This window comes from Myotis myotis, unplaced genomic scaffold, assembly GCF_014108235.1.
Source record: "Myotis myotis isolate mMyoMyo1 unplaced genomic scaffold, mMyoMyo1.p scaffold_m19_p_7, whole genome shotgun sequence".
Taxonomy (NCBI): domain Eukaryota; kingdom Metazoa; phylum Chordata; class Mammalia; order Chiroptera; family Vespertilionidae; genus Myotis; species Myotis myotis.
The window spans coordinates 25,695,888-25,718,774 of NW_023416379.1; the positions used below are offsets into that span (position 1 = coordinate 25,695,888).

Here is a 22,887-nt window from a genome sequence, read left to right on the forward strand (position 1 = left end):
TCTAGGAATTTTCTAAGTGGAGAGCTGAGAAGGTGTCTTGTGTTATATTAATGATGTGGCACCTGGAAAGCTGATTGGATAGGGGCTGAGTCAGTGGAGTCAACCCTGTGATCAGAGGGCTGGGACCCCTGACCTGGGGAGGAAGAGGTGCTGGCGTTGTAGCCGATGATTTAATCAGTCTACCTGTGTAATGAAGCCTCCATTAACCCGGAAGAACAGAGTTTGGGGAGTTCCTGGGTTGGTAAACTTGTGCAGTGCTGGGAGAGTGGCCGCCTGGAGAGGGCATGGAAGTTTCATGCCCACCTTCCCACAGGTCTTGCCCTGTGCTTCTCGTCCACCTGGCTGTTCCCAAGTTACATCTTTTTGTTATAAACCAGTAATCTAGTAAGTAAAGCATTTTTCTGAGTTCTGTGAGCTGCTACAGCAAATTAACCTAAGGAGGGGGGGGTCATTGGAACCTACACTCCGTCTGTAGCCAATAGGCTAAGCAAGTGATCGATAGATAACCTGGGCTTGGGAGTCTAGCCTGAAATGGTGGTCAAGGACAGTCTTCTGGAACTGAGCCCTTAACCTGTGCAGTCTGATGCTACCTCCAGTGAGATAGCGTTTGAGCTGAATTGTAGGGCCCTGAGCTGGTGTTGGGGAATTGCTGGTTGGTAGTGGGGAGCCCATACCCCACTTTGGAATTGGGTGCACAACCCCTTTAAATCACGCATTTTCTTTACCTATGTATTGGTCACTTTAATGCAGCAGTTCTCAGACATTTGGCTCTCAAGGCCTTTTACACTTTTAAAAATGACTAAGGATTTCAGAGAGCTTTACATTGTTTAAATTATAGTTACCATATTAGATGTTAAAATAGAAAATTACTAATAGTTATTAATTTATTAAAACCAATACGCTTATTGCATGCTCATATAAATGACTTTTTAATGAAAAGCAACTACTTTCAAAACAAAACAACTTAGAATTTTACTGTTTTGTTTGTGTGTTTTTTCAAATCTCTATGATGTGGCTTCATAGGAAACAGCTGGGTTCTCAGCGCTGCTTCCCCATCAGTCCCCTACAGTCTGCTGCTTTGGTTGAAGTAGGTAGAGAACATCCAGCCTCGATAGATTCAGTGGTTTAAAATGGGAAGGGGATTTTAATTGCCTTTTGAAATAGTTGTGGGTATTCTTTTTAAATAAACTCCACTGTCTACTCCTGAAAGATTAAGAATGAAAATAGTTTTGACTTCATGGATCTCAGGTATTTAGGTTATACTTTGAGAACCATTTCTTCACCATTTAAATGCCAGAATCTCAACTCTTAAGAGTCAGCAGGTCTTCCTCTAACCTGATAACAGGAGCTGCCCTCAGCCCTGCCTTCTCCCGGCCTTGCCTTGGGCTCCCAAACCCTAAGGCCCACACAGTAGTCGTGCTGCTATGCTGAGATGGAGGTGGCTCTCCATTCTCCCGGTTGCAGGCCTGTGGAACTGGGTCATGTTATGCTTCAACCACCCCCTTGCTATGAAAATAGCCCTATAATAGTCCTGCAAATAATGTACTTCTTACTGGGGTCCTATGAACATTACTAAGATACCACATAATGGGGATGGTACTTTGCAGAACGTGCAACAAATCATAAGAGAAATGTCACTGATCAGATGGCTCATAGTGTTCTGGTGCTTTGCATTGTGATTGAGGGTTGTTTTTTACTCCCCTCAGTGTTGAGTTTCAGAGTGAGTTTACATAGGAGAAAGGTTCTGAGAACTAAGGAGCAGAGAAGAATCTGGATTTAAGAGTGTTATTTGTGATTCCTAGGAATACAGAGGCCTGATTGGTCCTTGGGAATCGAACAAATGAGCCTGAGCAGCAGGGTCTGGAACACTTCAAGGTGGCAGTTTTAAAGGTTCTTTAAAATAAATGCTGGCATCTGAAAGGAGGGAACTGAAATCGAATGCCGCTCTGTCAAGGGATTCTTCCATTTTCACTTACAGACTCAACACTTTCCTCTAGCTGGCCTCTTTTGTAACGCTTTTGTTTTGTCGTTAACCAGAGTTACCTCCTTGAGTTTAGGAGGTAATTGTTGGTATTTGTAAATGTTTTGGACCTTTGATCATTTTCCTCTACAACAGAAACCTTTGGTTTCCTGCTCAACATCCAACCACCCATAACCCTAACAGGACCTATTGGGTATCAGCATCTGCCTTTATTATCAACCCGGAGCTTCAGGGGGGGCTGCCCCATTAAGGGCATGGCTGTGTGGCCTGGTCTTATCATGCATCAGGCATATGTTTCTGAATGGAATGTGAGAGGGATGCTTTCTCAGTTTGTGCAGGGAAGTTCTCCTTCCTTTGAAACTTAACACATTCAAATAATGGTTAGAGGGGTGATAACTACTTTGTAGCTGTGAGGGGAGCCAGCCAGGGAGTAGTGCTGACACCATACAGGTTGGGTCAGCAGAACGATGGAAAGGACCTGGGTTCTTGGCCTAAACCTGGAACCAGCCTGCCTCCTTGTTTAAGCCACTTAGGAGAGTTGGATTTCCTGTCTTTTGCAGCTAAAAGCACCCTTACTGATGTGCTCTCCCGAAAGGAATCCACGTGAGTCCTCAGGGTCTCGGGGAGGGAGGGTAACCCAGGTGAATGTGGCAGCCAAACAAACCTGAAGATTTATTGGTGGGGTCCTATGCCTCTTGTCTGGCTGTCGTTTGGCCCTTTCATTGTCTTTATTTCTTCTGCAAGATAAGGCAAGGGAATTCTGCATTACATACAGTGGGGCCTTGACTTACGAGTGTCCCGACTAACGAGATTTTTGAGATACCAGTTGTCTCTCAGCTGATTTTTTGCATTGAGTTGAGAGAGTAATTTGAGTTAACGAGCTCCTTAACGAGCTCGGTCTCGGAACGAATTAAACTCTTAAGTCAAGGCCCCACTGCATTTGGTAACTCTCAGTGAAATAAGAGAGTAGATCTGAGACATCTGTGGCATTCACAGGGTGTTGGCTCCTGGAAATGGGGCTTTGGCATTCTCTCCCACACCCTGGGCACACAGGCGCATGTTGTGGCCTTGTCCTGCTGCCATAAATAACTGATTGACTTGTGTGTTTAACCCAGCCGTGGGCAAACTACAGCCCGCGGGCCGGATCCGGCCCGTTTGAAATGAATAAAACTATTGAAAAAAAAAGACCGTACCCTTTTATGTAATGTTGTTTACTTTGAATTTATATTAGTTCACACAAAACACTCCATCCGGTCCAGGTTAAGAACCCATTGTGGCCCTCGAGTCAAAAAGTTTGCCCACCCCTGGAACTTTAACCCCACCTGCAACTCTAAACTCCTTATGCCCAGGGCCTCTGGTGTAATACACCGGCTCCTTAGTAGTGAGGGCTACCTAATATAGAGCATTGATCTGTGCCAGGAATTTTACTAATGACTTCATGCATAGTCTTATTAAATTTTACAATAAGTGCAATAGGGTACTAACATAATTTATATTTTAATGATAAGAAAACTGAGGCCGGAGTGATAAAAATCATTTGCTTAAAGTTACACTGCTAATCTGTGATAGAATTTTAAACACAGATCTGAGTTGAAAATTGTTTTTGACGAATATATTCTGTGTCTTTAATGCATATTTGCTGAATACCCACCTGTCTTTTACATGTGTTAGAATGGGAATTATTGTTGTCCCTATTCCTTCATTTCAGCTTTCACCTTTGGGAAATGTATTGGGGCAGAAGTCCCATATTTCATTACTTGAATGTTGGTTCTTTTCTAGAAATAAGATTTAACAGGGTGAATAGGTTATGAATGCATCCAGCTGAAAGTTACAGAGAGCCGAATAGTGGTTTAAATAAGATAAGGCTTAATGTTCTCGTTAGTAGGCAGTCAGGAGGTAGGCACTGGTATGTCCAGGATTCTGTTAGCCTTCCATTATTTTTTACTCTTCCTACCACGTAATGGCTGTTTCAGCTCCAGTCATTACATCCCCATTCAAGACAGGAGGCAGAAAGACAAAAGGCAGAAGGGCAGTGCCCCCTAAACAAATCTGGTCCCTTTTATCAAGAAAGCAAATGTTTTTCCAGAGCCACAAGAGAGGCTGGAAAAGCAGGAAACAGGATTGTCGGGAAAGACTTAGACCAATCTTGATCTATCCCGTGAGGCTGCCCACACTATTGTGAATGTTCTCCTACGTCCCATGTGGCTCAGGGTTCAGGATCTGGAAGAGGGGCCGCACACAAATGAAAGAGATGAGACAAGAAATAATTTGGAAATATTGGGGGCCAGGCGGGCAAGCCCAACTCAAGGGGAAGGACTTCCACTGGTGCCCAACTTTGGATACACATCTAGCTCTAATTGCAGTAACAGACAGACTATCTTAAAGGTCAGTAAATATTAGAAGGATTTACTCTGAGACTATTTGATGAGGAAATAGCTTGAGCCCCCATTGTCTGGACTAGACAATCGGTGCATAACTCTGGCCCTTGCCATGGGTTCAAGGTTCACCAGCATTCCGGGATCCTTGTTTGCATTCTCTGCTAGTGAAGACAATGGGCGGCTTCCTGCACACTATCAGCTAAAACGAAGCTGGAACCTAGTTGCTACTAAGAAGGCTGCTAAGACTGCTAGCCACCCATTTCAAAGTAGAGGCTGTTAGAATTCGAAGAGGTGCTAGAGAGACCCCCATCCTGCAGAGAAGACAGCTGAGACTTCTGGAGACCACAAGCATCTGAGCCAGGACAAGAGGGCTCATTCCCTCAGACTCTACTGCTCTTCTCACTGCACCTCCCTCATATTTCTATGAACTGATTGCTTTCAAAGCGCTTTAATATGCCTACTCAGTCTGTCCTGCCCATCCTTTCAAGTATCTAGGGAAAATAGAAGCTTCTTAGCATCTTGTGAGTAGAAACTACACTCCAGAGAGAGCTAAGTAACTTACATGCCCAGGGTTGCACCCTTTGTTTGTTGGCCAAGACGAAACCACAGACCTCTAAGTTGGGCCAGAGTTCTCTTAATAGACCCAGTGCCATCGGTGACATCGTGATCTTCCCTTCTTGCTGTCACACTTATCCAGAGTGGGCGTCTCCATGCTCAGGCGCCCTGAGGTTTCAGTTGGGCAGGCCCAGCCGCCTTGGCACCCAGCAAGGGTGGCTCTGGATTTCCAGGGATGACTGGGTAGAGCCCAGCCTGCATCGGGATGCTGGGTCCCTCTGTGTCTCCAGAGAGAGAGAGGACAGCAACCTAAAGTGGCTGTGAGTAGTGGGGATGAGTAAGCCCCCATAAACTTGAGTACATTCATTTCCCATGTTGCTTTGACCAAGTCCCTGCCGTTCAGCCTCAGTGTTCCTGGTCATCTTGATCCCGCACAGTGTGTTCCTGCCTTCCCAGGCTGGGACTGAGAGTGCCTCGGTGCTTTCTCACACGTTGGGAAAAACACCCCGATGTGACCAGGGTGTCGCGTCACCCTGGAAACAAGGCATCTGTGTAGCCGAAAGAGTGTTTAGGTGACAGTCAAAACTCCATTTTCTGCAGTATAAGAGTCTCTCCCATGGATGTTAGGATAGAAAAAGAGTGGGTTTTCCTTTTTTTTTTTTTTCACCCTGTAGAGGAAGAGACAGTTTTCTTTATCTCTAGAAGTATCTGTGTAGTGGGGTTTTACTGATAAAGATAATTATAGCAGAATTACAATTACAGTGTTTCAAATGCTTGAATACTTGATACCTTTATTGACAAATTTCCCTGTCTTCCAAGTGAACATTTTCATCAGCCTCCAGGATCTTAGCTTGTTGTCACTGATTTTTGTGGGCACCCACACATGTACTTTTGCAAACTCCTGAAGTCTCTGGATTCAGGCCATTTACAACCAAGCTTGTTGCAAAATGGCTGTGTTGCATTTACTCTTTCATACACACACACACACACACACACACACACACACACACTAGTGGCCCAGTGCACAAATTCGTGCACATTGAAAATAAATTAATTAGAAGAAATATTTTAATATCGCTATTTGCCCTTTCTCTATAATAGAAGTGCCAACCAAATTCACGATCGACAATGACAGATTGAAACACATGCATGTGATTGGCGCCAGAGAGAGCTTTATATATATAGATAAACTTGCTTAATTAGACCTGCTTTCTGATTTAGCTAACCTTTTTCCAGCCCAGTGAAGCACCCCAACTTCTCTTTAAGATAATTGTCAGTAACACAGCAGTAAATATCAACATGAAGCAGATTATTATTGTAGATTAGGCAGGGAGAACAAAGGTAAAATATTTAACTGCAGCAGTGTTTGACTATGTTCTGCGCAGTGAGAAAACCTGAAGTCATTTTCAAAGTCCACCATTTCTTAATTCTTTTTAGTTGGGTCAAGTTTCTAAGTTTTCTAAATCTCCATTTTCTGGCTAATGAAAATAGGATTCCACCAAGTCTCCTATCTACCTAACTGCAGGACTTCTGTGAGGATCAAATGAGATAAGGCCTGAAAAGGTTTCACAGATATTTGGTTAAAGTGTAAAATGTTTCCATCTGGCTATAGAGCAAATCATGTTCCCCGGTCCTCCGGGGCCTCAGATTCACGAACTGCAAGGAGGCTAGTTGCTAGGGAGAGGAAGCCGGGTGTTGCTACGTGAATTCATTTCCTGGTGCCCACAGCAACCGTTTCTGGGCTGGGCTGTGGGCCGCATTTTGCACAATGGGATCTCGGCAGCGTTGGCTGCCATTTGGTGAGGAGTTGTTCTGGGGTGGTGACAGGGCCTGTGTCCCACTTGGGGGAAGCCAAGTGTTGCTTTGTGGGCGCCAGGTCCGTGGTGCTGTTTTTCTGTAAATGGCCAGTGCGCATCACAACTCCTGCATTGAGTGTATGCCCCCTGGTGGTCAGTGCATGTCATAGCGACCGGTCGGACGGTTGGACACTTAGCATATTAGCCATATATTAGAGAGAAGAGAGAGAGGTAGAAACATCAGTCATGAGAGAGAATCATTGATTGGCTGCCCCCTGCAGGTCCCACACTAGGGATCAAGCCTGCAACCTGGGCATATGCCTTGACCTGGAATTGAACCATGATTTCCTGGTTCATAGGTCAATGCTCAACCACTGAGCTACGCTGGCTGGGTGCATTTGCTTTTTGTGATGGATATGAATGCAGAGAATAATAACATCAGGCCGATTTATGATAACACCCATGAGTCGGAGGATCTGCCCTTCTGGTCAAATCTCTCAGGCCTTTGCTCTCCCATTTCATGCCCTGGACTAGATTGTTGTCAGGCAGCTTTTACTGTCTGAATTTTACCATCTTTAGTCTTTAATTATTCCACGAAGTGTCTAAGAGAATAGTCCTCAACTGTTTTTTCTCTTTGGTGCATAAAAAACACTGGGCATATTGTTTTCCAGCCCATGTTTCATTTAGGAGTGCCATGTGGTTTTATGTATGAATTTGATATTACCTCCAGTGGCATAAAGCAGCCTGTTGCTGATGTATTGTGACAAGTACAACTGCCTGCAGGGTGACTGGGTTCTGAGGCAGTTTAAAACAGGCTGAAGGGTAACTAGTGGTCAGTCACAAATCCAACCTTCCAAACTCAACTTCTCCTGAGAAACAGTCTTCTCTTCACACCAGATAGTACCAGACCTGAGGCGATTGAGTAGCAGATTAATGTAGATCTTATTCATCTGACTCTTCAGGCTGGCAGAGAGAAATTCAGATTCTGTAATATGTTTAAAGCAGACAGCACATAAGGAACGAAGCAACCTTTTTGGCTTTCACCCAAGGCATGTTTTTAAAATGTGCTTCAAGTGCAGAATCTATTGGGATACTCAGTCATTGAAACAACACAAATGTATTTCTGCTGGGAAAAGTTGCTGTTTATGGGGAAATAAAATTTTACATCATTGTTGTCTATCTGATGCATACTGCCAAAATGAATTGCTTAAGGGGAGTGATCTCTATACATGGATGCCTGAAAGTGATTTTCGATGCCCCTGGAGAAAGAATTGCTGAGTTCTTGACAGAGGACAGATCAGATACTGAAACTTGACTATAAACAAGGTTCTTCTCTCCCTCAGGCTTATTGAGTTATAATTGACAAAGAAAATTGTACATATTTAAGGTGTATAGTGTGATGATTTGATATATACATTGTAAAATGATTTCCACCAGTAACTTAACTCACATAGATTTTTTTCATGTGTGGTGAGAACACTTAAGATCTATTCCCTTAGCAAATTTTAAGTATACAATACAGTATTATTAACTGTAGTCACCATGCTATAAAATGCATTCCCATGACTTATTCTGATAACTGAAAGGTTGTACTAAGAGTTACCGGCCTCTGGCAACCATTATTCTACTCTCTCTTTCTATGTTTTTTACTTTTTTAGATTCCACATATGAGTGAGATTATGCAGTATTGTCTTTCTGCCTCTGGCTTATTTCATTTAGCATAATGTTTTCTGAGTTCCTCGATGTTGTTGCAAGTGATGGCTGAATAATATTGCATTGTAAATCTACCTATCAACTAGATAGGGAGATAGATAGATAGATAGATAGATAGATAGATAGATAGATAGATAGATATCACATCTTCTTTGCCCATTCATCTTTTAATGGGCACTTAGTTTGTTTCCATAACTTGGCTATTGTAAATAATGCTGTGATAAACATGGGAATATAGATATTTTTTGAGATATTTTTTTTCTTTTGTGTATATACCCAGAAATGGGATTGCTATATTTAATTATTTGAGGAACCTCTATACTGTTTTTCATGACTATGCCAATTTACATTCCCACCAACAGTGCACGAGGGTTCCCTCTTCTCTACATCCTTGCCAAAACTTCTCTCATCTACACTAATAAAAGACAAACATGCAAATTGACCATACCTTTGCTATGCCTTAAGCCATGCCCACCAACCAATCAGAGCGACTATATGCAAATTAACCCAACCAAGATGGCGGCCGGCAGCCACAGAGCTGGAGCAAGCAGGAGGCTTGGTTGCCCCAGTGATGGAGGAAGCTAAGCTTCCTGTCTGCGCGGCCGGCTCTGAGCTCCACTCAAAGCAACAAAGTTTCAATTATAGAAGATAAATAAACCCCAGATACCTGCTTTCGGCCTGCCGTGGCCACGGAGCTGGATCGAGCAGGAGGCTTGGTTGCCCCTGGCAATGGAGGAAGCCAAGCTTCCCTCCTACCCTCCCTGGCCAGCTCTGAGCTCCTCTCAATGCTACAAAGTTTCAATTATAGAAAATAAATAAATCCCAGAATAAAAAGAAAAAAAGGAGAGGCTGGAGCTTCCATCGCCGGGGGGGCTTGGTCAGCCTGAAAACGGCCCTCAGCCCCTCACCCAGACTGGCCAGGCACCCCAGTGGGGACCCCCACCTTAAAGGGGGTGTGGCCAGCCTGAAAACAGCCATCAGCCTCTCACCCAGGCTGGCCAAACCTCCATGGGATGAGGGTCCCCACTGCGGGGGGGGGGGGGGGGGCTTGACCAGCCTGCAAACAGCCATCAGCCCCTCACCCAGGCTGGCCAGGCACCCCAGTGGGGACCCCCACCCTGAAGGGGGTGTGACCAGCTGCAAACGGCCATCAGCCCCTCACCCAGGCTGGCCAGGCACCCCAGTGGGACCCCCTTCTGATCCAGGACACCCTTCAGGGCAAACCAGCCGGCCCCCACCCATGCGCCAGGCCTCTATCCTATATAATAAAAGGATAATATGCAAACTGACCCTAACAGCAGAACGACTTGGAATGACTGGTCACTATGACACACACTGACCACCAGGGGGCAGACGCTCAATGCAGGAGCTGCCCCATGGTGGTCAGTGTGCTCCCACAGTACAGTGGTGGTGGTGGGAGCCTCTTCTGCCTCAGCAGCACTAAGGATGTCCAACTGCAGCTTAGGCCTGCTCCCCTCTGGCAAGTGGACATCCCCTGAGGGCTCCCGGGCTGCCAGAGGGATGTCTGATTGCCAGCTTAGGCCCAATCCCCCGGGGAGCAGGCCTAAGCCAGCAGGTGGTCATCCCCCGAGGGGTCCCACACTGTGAGAGGGCACAGGCTGGGCTGAGGAACACCCCCCCTCCCCCGAGTGCACAAATTTTTGTGCACTGGGCCTTTAGTGTTTTGAAAATAGCCACCCAAACAGATGTGAGGTGATATCTCGTTGTAGTTTTTATTTGCATTTTCACAATGATTAGTGATGTTGAACACCTTTTTTTAATGTACCCATTGGCCATTTGGATATCTTCTTTGGAAAAATATCTATTCAGGGCCTTTGCCCATTTTTTATTAGATTATTTGTGTGTTTTTTGCTATGGAGTTTTATGAGTTCCTTATTTACAGTGTATCCCCCAAAAATGTATGCATACTTTAACAGCTGGTAGCTAGTTTTGAAAATGAAATGTATTTTTAATAAACACTGCCTTTATAATTGTTCAAAGTGTTTGTATACATTTTGGGGGGAGGCACCCTATATTTTATATATTACCCTCTGTCAGACGTAAGTTTTGAAAATAATTCCTCCCATTCGGTAGGTTGCTTTTTCATTTTGTTGATTATTCTGTTGTGCCAGCCTTTTTAGTTTGATACAGTCCCAGCTTGTTTATTTGTGCTTTTGTTGCCTGTGCTTTGTTGTCATATTTAAAAAACCATCACAAGGCCAATATCAGGGAGCTTTCCCTATGCTTTCTTCTAGGAGTTTTATAGTGTCAGGTCTTACATTTAAGTCTTTAATCCATCTCAGGTTAATTTTTGTGAGTTCTGAAAGATAGAGATCTGAAAAGTATAATTTGGCCTATGATATACAAGTTTTAAAATATATTCAGAAAATAAGAGAAAAATAAGAAAACACACAAATGATAACCCTCTGAGAAACAAAGTAATGTTTTACATTGTGAAGTGGGTACGTTCTTTCTGTAGAAAATTAAAAAGCCTAGAAAATATAATTGTTGACAATGCCATGTTACTTGAACTATGTGGTTGGTGTCATTACATCCTTACTTTGTAGATGAGGAGATTGAGACTGAAAGAGGGTAAGGCCCAGCACTAACTCAGAAATGTCTGAACTCTATCTCCTAAAGTTGGCTGTAAAAGTCAGATCACCTGGAGATAATAAATCTTAATATTTGGTTTCTTTTCTTCTGAGTGTATGCAATGAAAATTAGGTCACATGGTATTAACATTTTGTAACTTGTTAATTTCACTTACTATGATATAATTTTTTTTTCATGAAGAGTTTTTAAAAAACATTTTAAGGGCCATTAAAAAATCTCATCAAATTAATGTACCATAAGAAAAAGAAACTAATGTTAACATCTTCCTCATTAACAGTTATGATTCTACCAAAGTTGGTCAGAAATTGGCATAAAATCCTGGAGATCTCCTCTTTGAAGGTGTGGTCTTGGTTTTTAAGTTTAGTAAGCCATTGGAATACTAGTAGGGTAGTTTGCTTGTTTGGTAGAGGATTTCACAAGGACATTCATTCTCAGTTGATTGTGAACCAAGGAGGGTTAATAAATTTTCCTCCATAGTTATTTATCAATATTCCTAATCACCTGCATAACCAACCACTGTATCCTGTGTTATGGGGGTGGGGAGGCTCTAACCCTACCAGGAGGGGTTCTAAAAATGCTAGTAGGGTCAAGCAGAAGCATGAAGGAGGGTGGTGTTTGTAAAGATGGATGATGTGTAAGTAGAGAGGACATGAGCATGTGTCTGATGAATGATTGTTAGCCTTGAACAGTATAGTTTATCTCAGCACTGAGGATTAGGCTTTAAGGGGGAACCTGTCCATGTATTCAGACTAGCCTGATGCTTAGCTTTTATATCTTGGGCTAAATTTGACAATTTAATGCTTGATGTTTTATTGCTGTAAATAAAAAGTCAATAAAAGAGAGAAGGATACAGACTCTTATATTTTCTGGGATCTATGGACCTGCACATTTTATATCTGAGTTTGCTGTTCAGACAGAAGCAAATTTATTCTGAGAGAAGTGGGGGTTATTCTATTGGCTTTCATGTGCTGCATTGTTTTGGAGGAGAACATAAGACAGATGGAAGTTTAAAATTTTTTTATTACTTTGGTTAATTTTCCTGGATGCCTTTCCCTTCCTCTTTTAGCTTCTTGTGATGAAGGGGTCCATCTTTAATTTTTTTCAAAGATAAATAAGTTCTGGGGATGTACAACCTAGTGACTATGCTTAATATCGTATTGTATGTTTGAAAGTTACTAAGAGAGTTGATCTTAAAAATTCTCATCACAAGAAAAAATATAACTGTGAGATGATAGATATTGACTAAGCTTATTATGGTACTCATTTTGCAATACTGCATATATGAAATCATCACTTTGTACACTTTGAACTTATACAATGCTATATGTCAATTATAACTCAGTAAATCTGGAAAAAGTTTTCAAAATGAGTAAAAATTTACTCTTCTCTATAAGTTATTTTCTTAACTAATAGTATTTTGCTTTTTTAAATATTGCAAGAATATTAGGTGAAAACTTTAAAATAGAAAAACCATTCTCCTGTGATAATGTAACAAAATATTTTTGTATTTGTTACTTTCTATTTTTCGCACCTTATTTTCAAATAGAAAAGAACATCTAGATAGTATTTAAAATTTTTCAAGATGATTGGTAAACTTACTTGCCAGTAGTTGTCCATTTGTTACAAAAATATCTATTAGAATAGTGAGGTTCATAATGTAATTGAAGGTTGGTTTTCTTTATGGAAAAGAACAGCGGGTATAATAGCTATGAGGAATACACAGATTGTCAATGTAAGTACCAGCAAGAAATGGAAGAAAATGAGTTTCATATTAAATATTTTGTCTGTAGGCGTGCAAATTCACTCACCTTTTTGAGCTGAGCAGAAGGAAACACAATTGATGACTATTTTTGTGAGGAGCCAATGGCTTTGTAGCTTTAAAATATATTTTCTTCAGATTATGCTGATACTCTCTAGAGTTATTATATAAAAATTGATACAAATAGGAAGTATAAAAAAGAAGAGCTCTGTCATGCCATTGTCTGCAAATACCCATCATCAACATTTAGCCCAGCTCTTTCTTAAATCGTGCCCTAATTGATTTTCATTGCTGTATGTCCCTTTGTACTGTTTGGGCTTTTTTATGTATATACATGCAATTTATAATAAAATAATAGATAATAAAAGTTTATATCTTGAGGGAAAATATGAGCATAACTGCATTATATTATTTAGGATTCTTTTTAATAGATTGACTCATATAAAATTGCTGATAGGCAACCCTTTTCAGTCTACAAATATGGCAGTTTCATTCGCTCAACTTAATAATTGCAGTAGGCTTGCTAAGAAACCTTGAAGGCCTGAAGGAGAATAGGAATATTATGTTCACAGCTGTATCTCTAGGGTCTAAACAGTTCCTGAAGGATGACTCTAATCTTTGTTATGAAATAGAAAAGACTTGACACTGATAAAAATATTTTTATGAAAATAGAAATGAAATGAAAATATTTTAACTGTACTGCAGAGAAAATCAACTAAGGAACCAATTCAGTTCCAATCACTGGGACTCTGGGATGGCTCTGGGAAAGCTTAGTCAATGAAAATCCATCAATATTAATACAAACTGTTTAAAGCTTCAGTATTCAGAAGCATGCATAACATCAGCAGTGTCACAACAAGGGGGCAAAAACCTCCTGTATTCAAATTAGGAAAGGTCGTGACTACCAGGAACAGTGATGGCTGTAGCTTGAGCCCAGCAGCTGTCTCCAGAGCCACATTTTTCCCACCAGCTAAACTGCCTATAGGTTCCCAGCTGCATACCAGCTGTCAAATGTAATGCATTGCTTCATGAAGGGCCACTCAAAATAAGATCATTTACATGACTTGTTTGATGCCGGTCCCCAATCTTTTTACCTGGTGGACATTTGGATTGCTGTTTTATTTACTTATTTTTAAAATTTATTTTTCAATTACAGTCGACATACAATATTTTAGTAGTTTCAGGTGTATGACATAGTGATTAAACATTCATATACCCATCTGGCATAATTACATAGTTACTACAATGTTATTGACTCTATTCACTATGCTGCACTTCACTTGGGATTGCTGTTTTTGAAAGCAGTGTGCCATAGGCCTGGGGACAGCAGGCGGGGGGAGCTGTCTGGTGGTAACAGATATTGCGGTAGAGGCCTAAGATCATGGGTTTTGAAGACAGGTGGCCTAAGTTTAAATCACAGCTCCGTCATTTACAAACATGTGACCTTGGACAGGCAATCTCTTTGCTTTGTTAACAAATCTCTACTTTCAAAAGTTATAGTTCAGTAAAACAGTAAGTATGGACATGGTACTTTGCACATAGAAGCCACCGGTTTTCAACCAGAGTCATGGTTATGATGTAAAGGAATCCAGTTACTGAATAAATGGCTTAGATGGTAGAATCATAGAATTGGAGAGTGGAAGCAGACCTTAGAAATCTAAGGTGCCTTCGGGCTCCTTCCTATGAGGTGCGTCAAAGGGGAATCAGCCTAACATTCGGGAATGCATTTGGTTTTACTTGCGGTTCGTGCTTGTGCACGTATTGAATAGGTAATTTTTGATAAAGCCTAACGTTTCCCCTGTTCATCTATTTTAATTTCCCTTTGTCCATTGTTATCTTCCAGCCCAATAAAGCTGGTCTGTGAACCGTGATAATGCAGTTAAGGAAATCGGCTCCTTCTCCTTGACGTGACCAGACACCGAGTCTCAGGATGATGTCTCCCTCGTGCATATACAGCCCTGCTAATTATTCTGCTTTAAGACATAGCAGCATGTCAGGACATGAAACCTGGGGCCGCTGCCTTTTTATTTAATTAGGCACGAGTGGATTTGCACATGCCTGTGCATAAGAAACAGTCGCTTAATGTAATTGAATATTGGTTTTTGGTATCCCCTGTTCCCAATGAGGCAGCATCTAGAAAGATCAAAAAATGGTTTATTCTAATACAGTATGTGCAGAGGGCACTGAGTGTGTACCACGTTGCATCTTCATTATACATTTCATTCTGAGACCCAGTTACCAGGCCCTGCTATTCTTTTCTATTAAAATCACCTTCAAGAAAGTAGGTGCCGGGAGCCGGTCCATCTTTGCTGTTTCAAGGGACCTGGCATATATGGCATACTGTTCTTAATATGTTTGCTCACCTTCTTGGCACTATGTGTTTTAACCAAGGTCACCTCTCTGAGAAAGGTTGTTTCCCCAGGTAGGGATTTTCCCCTGAAGTTAGGGAGGGAATAAAACCCCTTAACTAAGTGCCAGGCGGGTAGTTAATCACTTTAACTACGAACAATCATGCTTAAGCTACATAATCTTTACTCCCTGGAATGGAGATAAGAAACGCCCTAACCTTTGGAATAGAAATTGACAGGATTGGAATCAACTGGTATAAATACAGATGTAACAAGAAAACAGAAGACAGAACTTAGAAGACAGAACCAAGAGACACAGAACCTAGACACAGAACCTACACAGAACCTAGACACAGAAGAACTTCGCTGGAGAGAACATGGCAAAAGATCCTGGACAGAAACTGGCCACAGAACCTAGAGGCAGAACCTGACTGAAGAACCTAGAGACAGAACCTGGCTACAGAACCTGGATAGAACATGGCAAGAGAACCTGACTAGAACCTGGTGACTGAACCTGGCTGGAGAACCTGGACAGAACCTGGCTGGAGAACCTAGCGAGGGAACATGGCTACAGAACCTGGCTGGAGAACCTGGCTGGAGAACCTAGCAAGAGAACATGGACACAGAACCTGGCTGGAGATCCTAACCAGAACTTCGCTGGAGATCCTGACCAGAACTTGGCTAGAGATCCTGGCTAGGCTGCTGATCAACTGAACGCTGTCTCCGTGTCATTCCTTCTTCGCCGACTCCGTCCACACCTTTGGGGACCCCTGGACCTGCTGGGGCTGGACCCCAGCAAGTAGGCAGCATGATTTTTATGGTGTCACAGAGCCTGCAGCAAGATCAGTTGTGCCCTCTGAGCTTCATTCCTTTCCTGTCAGAGTCGGGATCTGAGGCGTGTGATGCTGATCTGGGACTGCTGGGTCTGAGGGCTGAGAGGCCTTGGATCCTGAGGAGAGTGAGCATCCCTCTCACCTCCTACACCACATAGGCACTCACACAAAACTATGCCCATCCTACCAGACCCCCAAGCTCAGGGAACAGGGCCGCCTTTTCTGAGGCAGACACTGAAGATTCTGCCAACTTGGGCAGGGGCCTATGCCCTGAGAGCAGGGGATATTAACATAGGAACGATGTGGAGTTGGGAGTTTGGGGGTGGGGGGGTAGGAAGATGTGAATCCCCTGAAATTATTTCCTAGGAAAATGGTCTTTGCCAGATTTTTGTGTGTTTATGATCCAAAAAGGTTTAAGAAACAGGTATGTTCTAGCTTTGCTCTGATCTTTTGAGACCAAAGAGTGTTGGAAGGAATTTGGTCTTGGGTGTCAGATGGATTTGGGTTTGAATTGTTTCCAATAGATTTTAGCTGTGTGGCCTTGACGTGACCAGAGAGGCTGTGAAACCTTTCTGACCTCCATTTTCTGAACTGTAAAACAAGATTCAGAATGCCTATAGCTTTATGGTAAGCAAAATAAACCAGTTGGAGAAAGATAAACATCACATTATCTCACTCATGTGTGGAATATAAACAACAACATAAACAGATGAACAAAAATAGAGCCAGAGTCATAGAAGCATCGAACAGACTGTCCAATCTAAGAGGGAAGGCAGGGGAGGCGAGGGTGGGTGGGGCGGTAAGAGATCAACCAAAGGACTTGTATGCATGCATATGAGTATAACCAATGGACACAGACAGTAGGGGGGTGAGGGCATGTCCTGGGCTGGGGAGAGGAAATGGGGGAAAAAGGAAACTTATGTAATACTTTAAACAATAAAGAATTTAAAATTTAAAAAGATTATAGTGACAGGTAGACTAAGTAGAGAAATGATAAATGTTAATTTTCTTTTTTCTCTCTTTCATCTCATAAATAAAATGAAAGAAACTGTCTGTTCTGCCTTATTCCTTGCCAGATCTTCCTGAGCACCCATCATGTTTTGCACACAGTAGGCACTCAAGTGTTGGTTGAATGGCTGGTTGGGTGGGTGGAGCAAGTGCTTTGGTTTAGTGCCCAGATGAAATCTCTCAGACTGCTTCCTCAAAGCACTTATTTTCTAAGAGGGATCTTGATGCGATGATTGGTTTTGCTAAGACAACCCTCCCAGGACAGTTAGCCCCATGTCCTTTGCACAATCTTTCTGAATATTATGGCAAGAGTAGATCTGCTTCTTGTGCTGAAAGTTATCATCTCTGCTGGACCTTTGTCTGTATCAGGGCTGAGCAAATCCAGTAGCCCAAATCTGGTCTGTTGTCTATTCTTATAAATAAAATTTTGTTGAAACACAGACATGTTCATTGATTTATGTATCAGCTATGATTGCTTTTGTGCTGTGGCAGAGTAGGGTAGTTAGGACAGAAACCATATGGACTGTGAAGCCTAAAATATTTATTATCTGCCTCTTTCTGGGAAAAGTTTGCCAACCCTGGGTATATATTATCTGTACTCCTTACCATAACTCTGCAGGATTGGTCTTAAGATGCCCTTTTTATGTATTGAAAAGCTAAGACCAACAGAGTTTAACAATGTGACTGGGATTACACAATTTGTATACAAGGTTAGGGTTTGACTCCAGGTCTGTGTGATTCCACAGCCCCTCTAAACACTGCTTCCCACTAAACACTGCTACCTTTTAACTCAGCCAAAACCTAGCTGAACCAGTTACATCTTCCAGTCCTGCCCAGTGACTGTGACTGGCACGGGGAGCAATTCGGTGATGCCCCCTGGAATCATGGTGCAACCTGGCAGTCCTGGTGATTGTCCACAACCTGGCTCAGGTCTGCAGTGTAAATCCTGTGGATGGGTAAATAAGTAGGTGAGACAGTAGATGAGGATTTCAAGGACTAATCCTGCAGATGGCAGAGCAACACGGGTAAGCACCTGTTTATATGCAGACATCATGCTGCTTCCCAAGGGTCGGCAGGGTCAGCATTCCCGGGAGTGTCCTTGTTGCTGCTGGGTGTGGCTTCTACTCTTGTTTGGTGCCCTTGGTGAGTAATAGGTAATATTTGTGCATTTTCAGCACAGAGCCACCCAGCACAGACATCCCTGCTCCCTATGAGACTGTGAGAGCTTTGGACCTGCACGCTTGCTTGCTGGCACTGTGCCCTCAATGGCAGGTCTGACTCTAAATTTGAGATGAAAGTTATTTCACAGTGAATTAATTCTGATGGAAATTGTTACTGTTTCAAGGGGTTACAGACGAAGTTCTGTAGTTCTTCTGTTAGTATTCCATCTGCGCATTATTTCTTCTTCTCACTCGACTTCACCCTTCCAATTAATTTTTCCAAGCGTATAAACTGGTTATGATTACATAAAAGAAACAAAATTGGAAAAATCAGCTATTCTGCTTTAACTGACTACATAGCAGTGTTACAACCTGACGATAACAATAACAGAGACACAATTTTAGCCACCCAACTGGAAATAACACAGTTGGGTAATTTATCCATCTGTCAAAGCAAGTATCTAATCAGTGGTCACATAAAAATGGGTATTGTAACATCCAGTTAGTGAGCGGGGAGGGGAGAAGGATTAGGAGGCTGAATGCTCTTCATGATGGAGCCTGTTTTTGTTCTGTCTTTGTGACCAGCAATAGGGAGTGCCTGTGACGCTCACTTTGTGTGTCACGGAGCTGCCGACGGAGGATTCCGTGGAAAAGCAGCAGAGCTGCAGAGTGAACAGGAAGGAATCAGAGCTATAATTAACTTCTGTCTCAGTGTGTTCAACAACAGTGGCCCTTATTTCTCCACAGATGAAATCCTGTGGTCTTACCCTGTGGCTGTCACACTGTAAAGTCAATGACCCTTTCAGTCTATGGTGAAAATAGAAAGCATAATAATGGGCCTGCTCTGGTTTAAGTGGGGATAGAAGAACCTGGTGGAATTAAGTCATGTTTCATTTGTTGTGCCAGTGTAACTCTATGGGGAAATAGCGGGTTGATTAAAATTCTTGGTCTGTTGTTTAATTATTTAGAATGATTGCTTCCAGCAGACGTGTTTCTCTTTGTAGTCCTTTTGGTTTGTTGCTGGCATGTTTTAGTGTCCAGTTACTTATTCTTTTTAATCCTCCCCCAAGGATATGTTCTTATTGCTTTTAGAGAGAGGGGACGGAGAGAGAAAAAGAAACATGTATGTGAGAGAGAAGCATCGATTGGTTGACTTCTTTATATGCCCTGGCTGGGGATCGAACCAGCAACCTAGGAATGTGTCCTGACTGGGAATCTAACCCACAAACTTTTTGGTATTCGGGACAATGCTCCAACCAACTGAGGCACCCAGCCAGGGCCAGTTATCTTTTTTTAAGCTTTAAAATATCCAAGTAGCTCTTCATGTATTTTTTGTTTGTTTTTTCCATGACACCAGGTACTTCTCATTGGTCAAGGCTACTGATGATTAATTTGTATTTCTGTCTTAGAAATGTGTTTATTAAGAACCCATCAGAAAATTCATATGTACCCCTTACCAGAGACTAAAGAGAAAATTTTAAAAATTACAAATGATTACTGACTTGGGAGAGAAATTGAAAAATTAATAGAATTTTAACTTATATTGATGAAGCAAGTTAATGGTGGTGGTGCAGTCACTTCCTGGGTGAGGGAGAAGAATGAGCAAGTCATAGAAATCTGTATCAATGGTGCTTTCTAGAATTGTTCATCCCAGGTGTACTGGTACAAGCTATTTGGGAAAGAGCAAGGCCTGTTCATGGACTAGTGAGAGCCCCATCAGGTAATATTGATGCACCAAAACAGTTGTTTGAGTGTCCTTGTGTTTGCTCTTCCTGGAGCCATGCTAGGAAGGCAAGCTGCTGCTATGCTATAATTGCTGTACAGCGTTTTGTCCTGTTTTGTTTTGTTTTTTAAGCCCATGTGCATTTTCATGGTTGGTTATAGTTTTTGTATGTGTGTGTGGCAGCATTTGAGGGATGGGGGTGTCCATAAGGCTCCTAACACTTGACTGCCAACTTTGCTGGGCTCACATGTCCTTATTTGTGTGTTTGCCAGGGAGAAATGCCTCCTGCCTCTCCAGTTGGCTTTGGAATCCAAGAATGTGAAGTTGGCCCAACATGCCTTGGCAGGAATACAGGTATGGCTCGCACTGAGTGCATTGGGGACGACAGAAATTGACAGGCCGCATTGGCACGGAAAGAGCAAATAGTTAATATTTTAAATACTAGCTGTTTAAAGACCCAGACAGACTTTTGATTGAACTAGGTAATAACCACAGAGGATAACAAGATTTTAAAAAATATTTGTCAACATTTCTTTGTATACAACATTATCTTATTGAGCCTTTGTCCTCACACACTGATTCATGAGGACTCAGCTAAGCCACACAAAAGTGAATTTTTTTAATTTTATTTTTTGTTAATCCTCTCCAGAGGATATGTTTTTCATTGATTTTTTTTTTATTTGTTATTTTTTTTAGAGAAAGTAGAAGGGAGGGGGAGAGGCAGAAAGAGAGGAACACATCAATTGGTTGCCTCCCACACACACCCCGACTGGGGCTGGGGATCGAGCCTGCAACCAAGGTACATGCCCTTGACCGGAATCGAACCTACAATCATTCAGTCTGCAGGCTGACACTCTATCCACTGAGTAAAACCGGGTAGGGCCAAAAGTGAAATATATTATGCAATGTCCAACTTTTAGGAGAATAAGGGATCCCAAGAGAGACACCCCAGGTTCCATATCAACTCAAACCTTGTATACACTCAATGTCTGTGGTTCTGTGGATGAAAATTGATGGTAAACCTGACACATTTTGTTTTGTTTCCTACTCTACAGTTAGGTTGGCAAATGGGATAATGTGTTTTGTTTTCAGAGTAAGATTGAGAAGAAAAAAAAAATTGGTCTAATAGGAAAAGTTAGATTGTTTGAGAACATTTCCTTCTCTGAGCATTTGTTCATTTGTGTTTTACACATTACATAATAGAGCCGTTGCAAGAGTGCAAGAGAGATGGCTATATAAATGCACCGACTTTTTAAGTGGTTTGGTTTCTAAGTGACAAGCACTGTGAAGTTCAAGCCTACGGGGGTTTATTCAGCAGGGCCATGGATCAGCAGCATTTGTATGATGTCTTTTCACATCCGTATGTACAATTTCATTGTTAGCTCTCTAAGTTCAAAGAGGTCCCTAATACCTTTTCTTACTCTCTCCCCCACTGGATTAGATAAAGTATGTTTTATTATATAACAGTATTAGACATTTTTAAACATCATCCATAATGTTATTTAAATCTTCGCTCTTCTCCCAGGTAATTGGGCCAACCAAAAATGAATGGAAGGTTGTTTTAACCTGCCACTGATGTTTTTTTTTCTCAAGTATTGTATAGATTTTCCATTTAGTTACTATTTTCTTAACCCTCCAACACTCTAAGTTAGGGGACTGTGATTTCAAGGGTTTACTTAATTATGATAACATCAGTGACCTGGTGGGCAAGGAGCTTTCTCTTACCATTCCTTGTTACCTCCGATTAACTTCAGGCAATATTTTTGGGCTTCCCAGTCTTTATCACTGTAGTTAATAAGAGGTTCATACATTAACTTTAACTCTGGGCTGCCCTGCGTGCACTAGATAATAGTGAAAAATCTCTTTTGAGATAATACAGGCAAACATGTCAGAGAGTTCTGGGAAGAAAGTACACCATCTTTGTTCTGTTCTGATCGGCATTCAGCTAAAAGAGGGAGTCATTGCTCTGGACAATCAGAAGCCAAAAGCTCTTCACAGCAGTGACTCTACACTGAATTGGCCAAAGGCAGAGAGAACAGGGATTAATAGAAAGTCCTTAACTGAGTCTCACAGACCCACCGCCCCAGGACAGAATGGGGGAGAACAGCTTATTTCCAGTCCTTGTGAACTAGGGGCTCTCATTCACAAGTGTGAGTCAGCACAGAATCTGCCGTGACTTACAGCTAATTTGATCTGAGAATGTGATTAAAGCTATGAGTTACCGTTTGTTTGTTTGGCAATAAACACATTTAATTATTTTACATAACTAGAATTCTAGAGATGGGCCGTTTTAGGTTTGGTGTACCCGCTCAGTGGTGCCACCAAAGACCTCATTTCTTTCCCTTATTTTCTGCCATCTTTTTATTTTTTATTTTTAAAAGGCTTTATTATTAGAGCAGTTTTTGATTTACAATAAAATTGTGAGGAAGGTTCAGGGAATTCCATGTACCGCTGTCCCACACATGCATAGCCTTCCCATTGTCAACACCACTCACCAACATGATTCATGATTCTTTTTTTTTTTAACCAAAGAGGAGCCTACATTGATACACCATATTGACCCACAGTCCACAGTTTACCTTACGGTGCGCTTACCTTTCATGTCAGGCCACTCATGAGGTCCTACATTCACACTGGAGGCCACATGTCAAGCCCGAGAGCACCTGTGAAACTATGCCATTGACGGTATGGAGGAGAAAAGGCTTAGGTAGACGTCACAGCTGATTTCGGATACTTCACAAGCTAATCCGTGTGAATCTGGGGAAGGATAAGTGAGCAGAAGCTGTAGGCAGTTGGGTTTGGGGATAGTTCACAGTCGTAAGTGAAAAAGTAAACATCTGAGAAAAGGAACTTGTTGTCTACAGGACTCCTTTCCTGTGACCAAGCTCCATTCAGAAAGAGTGTGTGTGCACGACTGTTATGAGGGTTCATTTCCCTTGACACAGGCATGCTCCCCCCCATCACCCAAATAACCTTTGTGCCCACCATGTTAGAATTTCACTTGGTGAAATATATAATGA

The 22,887-nt window shown here is 42.1% G+C and overlaps 1 protein-coding gene across 4 annotated transcripts in view; it reads left to right on the forward strand.

Moving 5' to 3' along the window:
* Positions 1-22,887, forward strand: part of ARFGEF3 (ARFGEF family member 3) — a 131,019-nt gene that overhangs the window by 13,692 nt on the left and 94,440 nt on the right. For all 4 annotated transcript variants that reach the window (XR_004968743.1, XM_036316579.1, XM_036316578.1 and 1 more), the window contains exon 3: positions 20,140-20,221. Coding sequence is in view for 3 of the 4 variants with exons in the window: in XM_036316579.1 (XP_036172472.1) it covers positions 20,140-20,221 (82 nt within the window). In the remaining variant the exon portion in view is untranslated. The remainder of the gene's footprint in view (positions 1-20,139; positions 20,222-22,887) is intronic.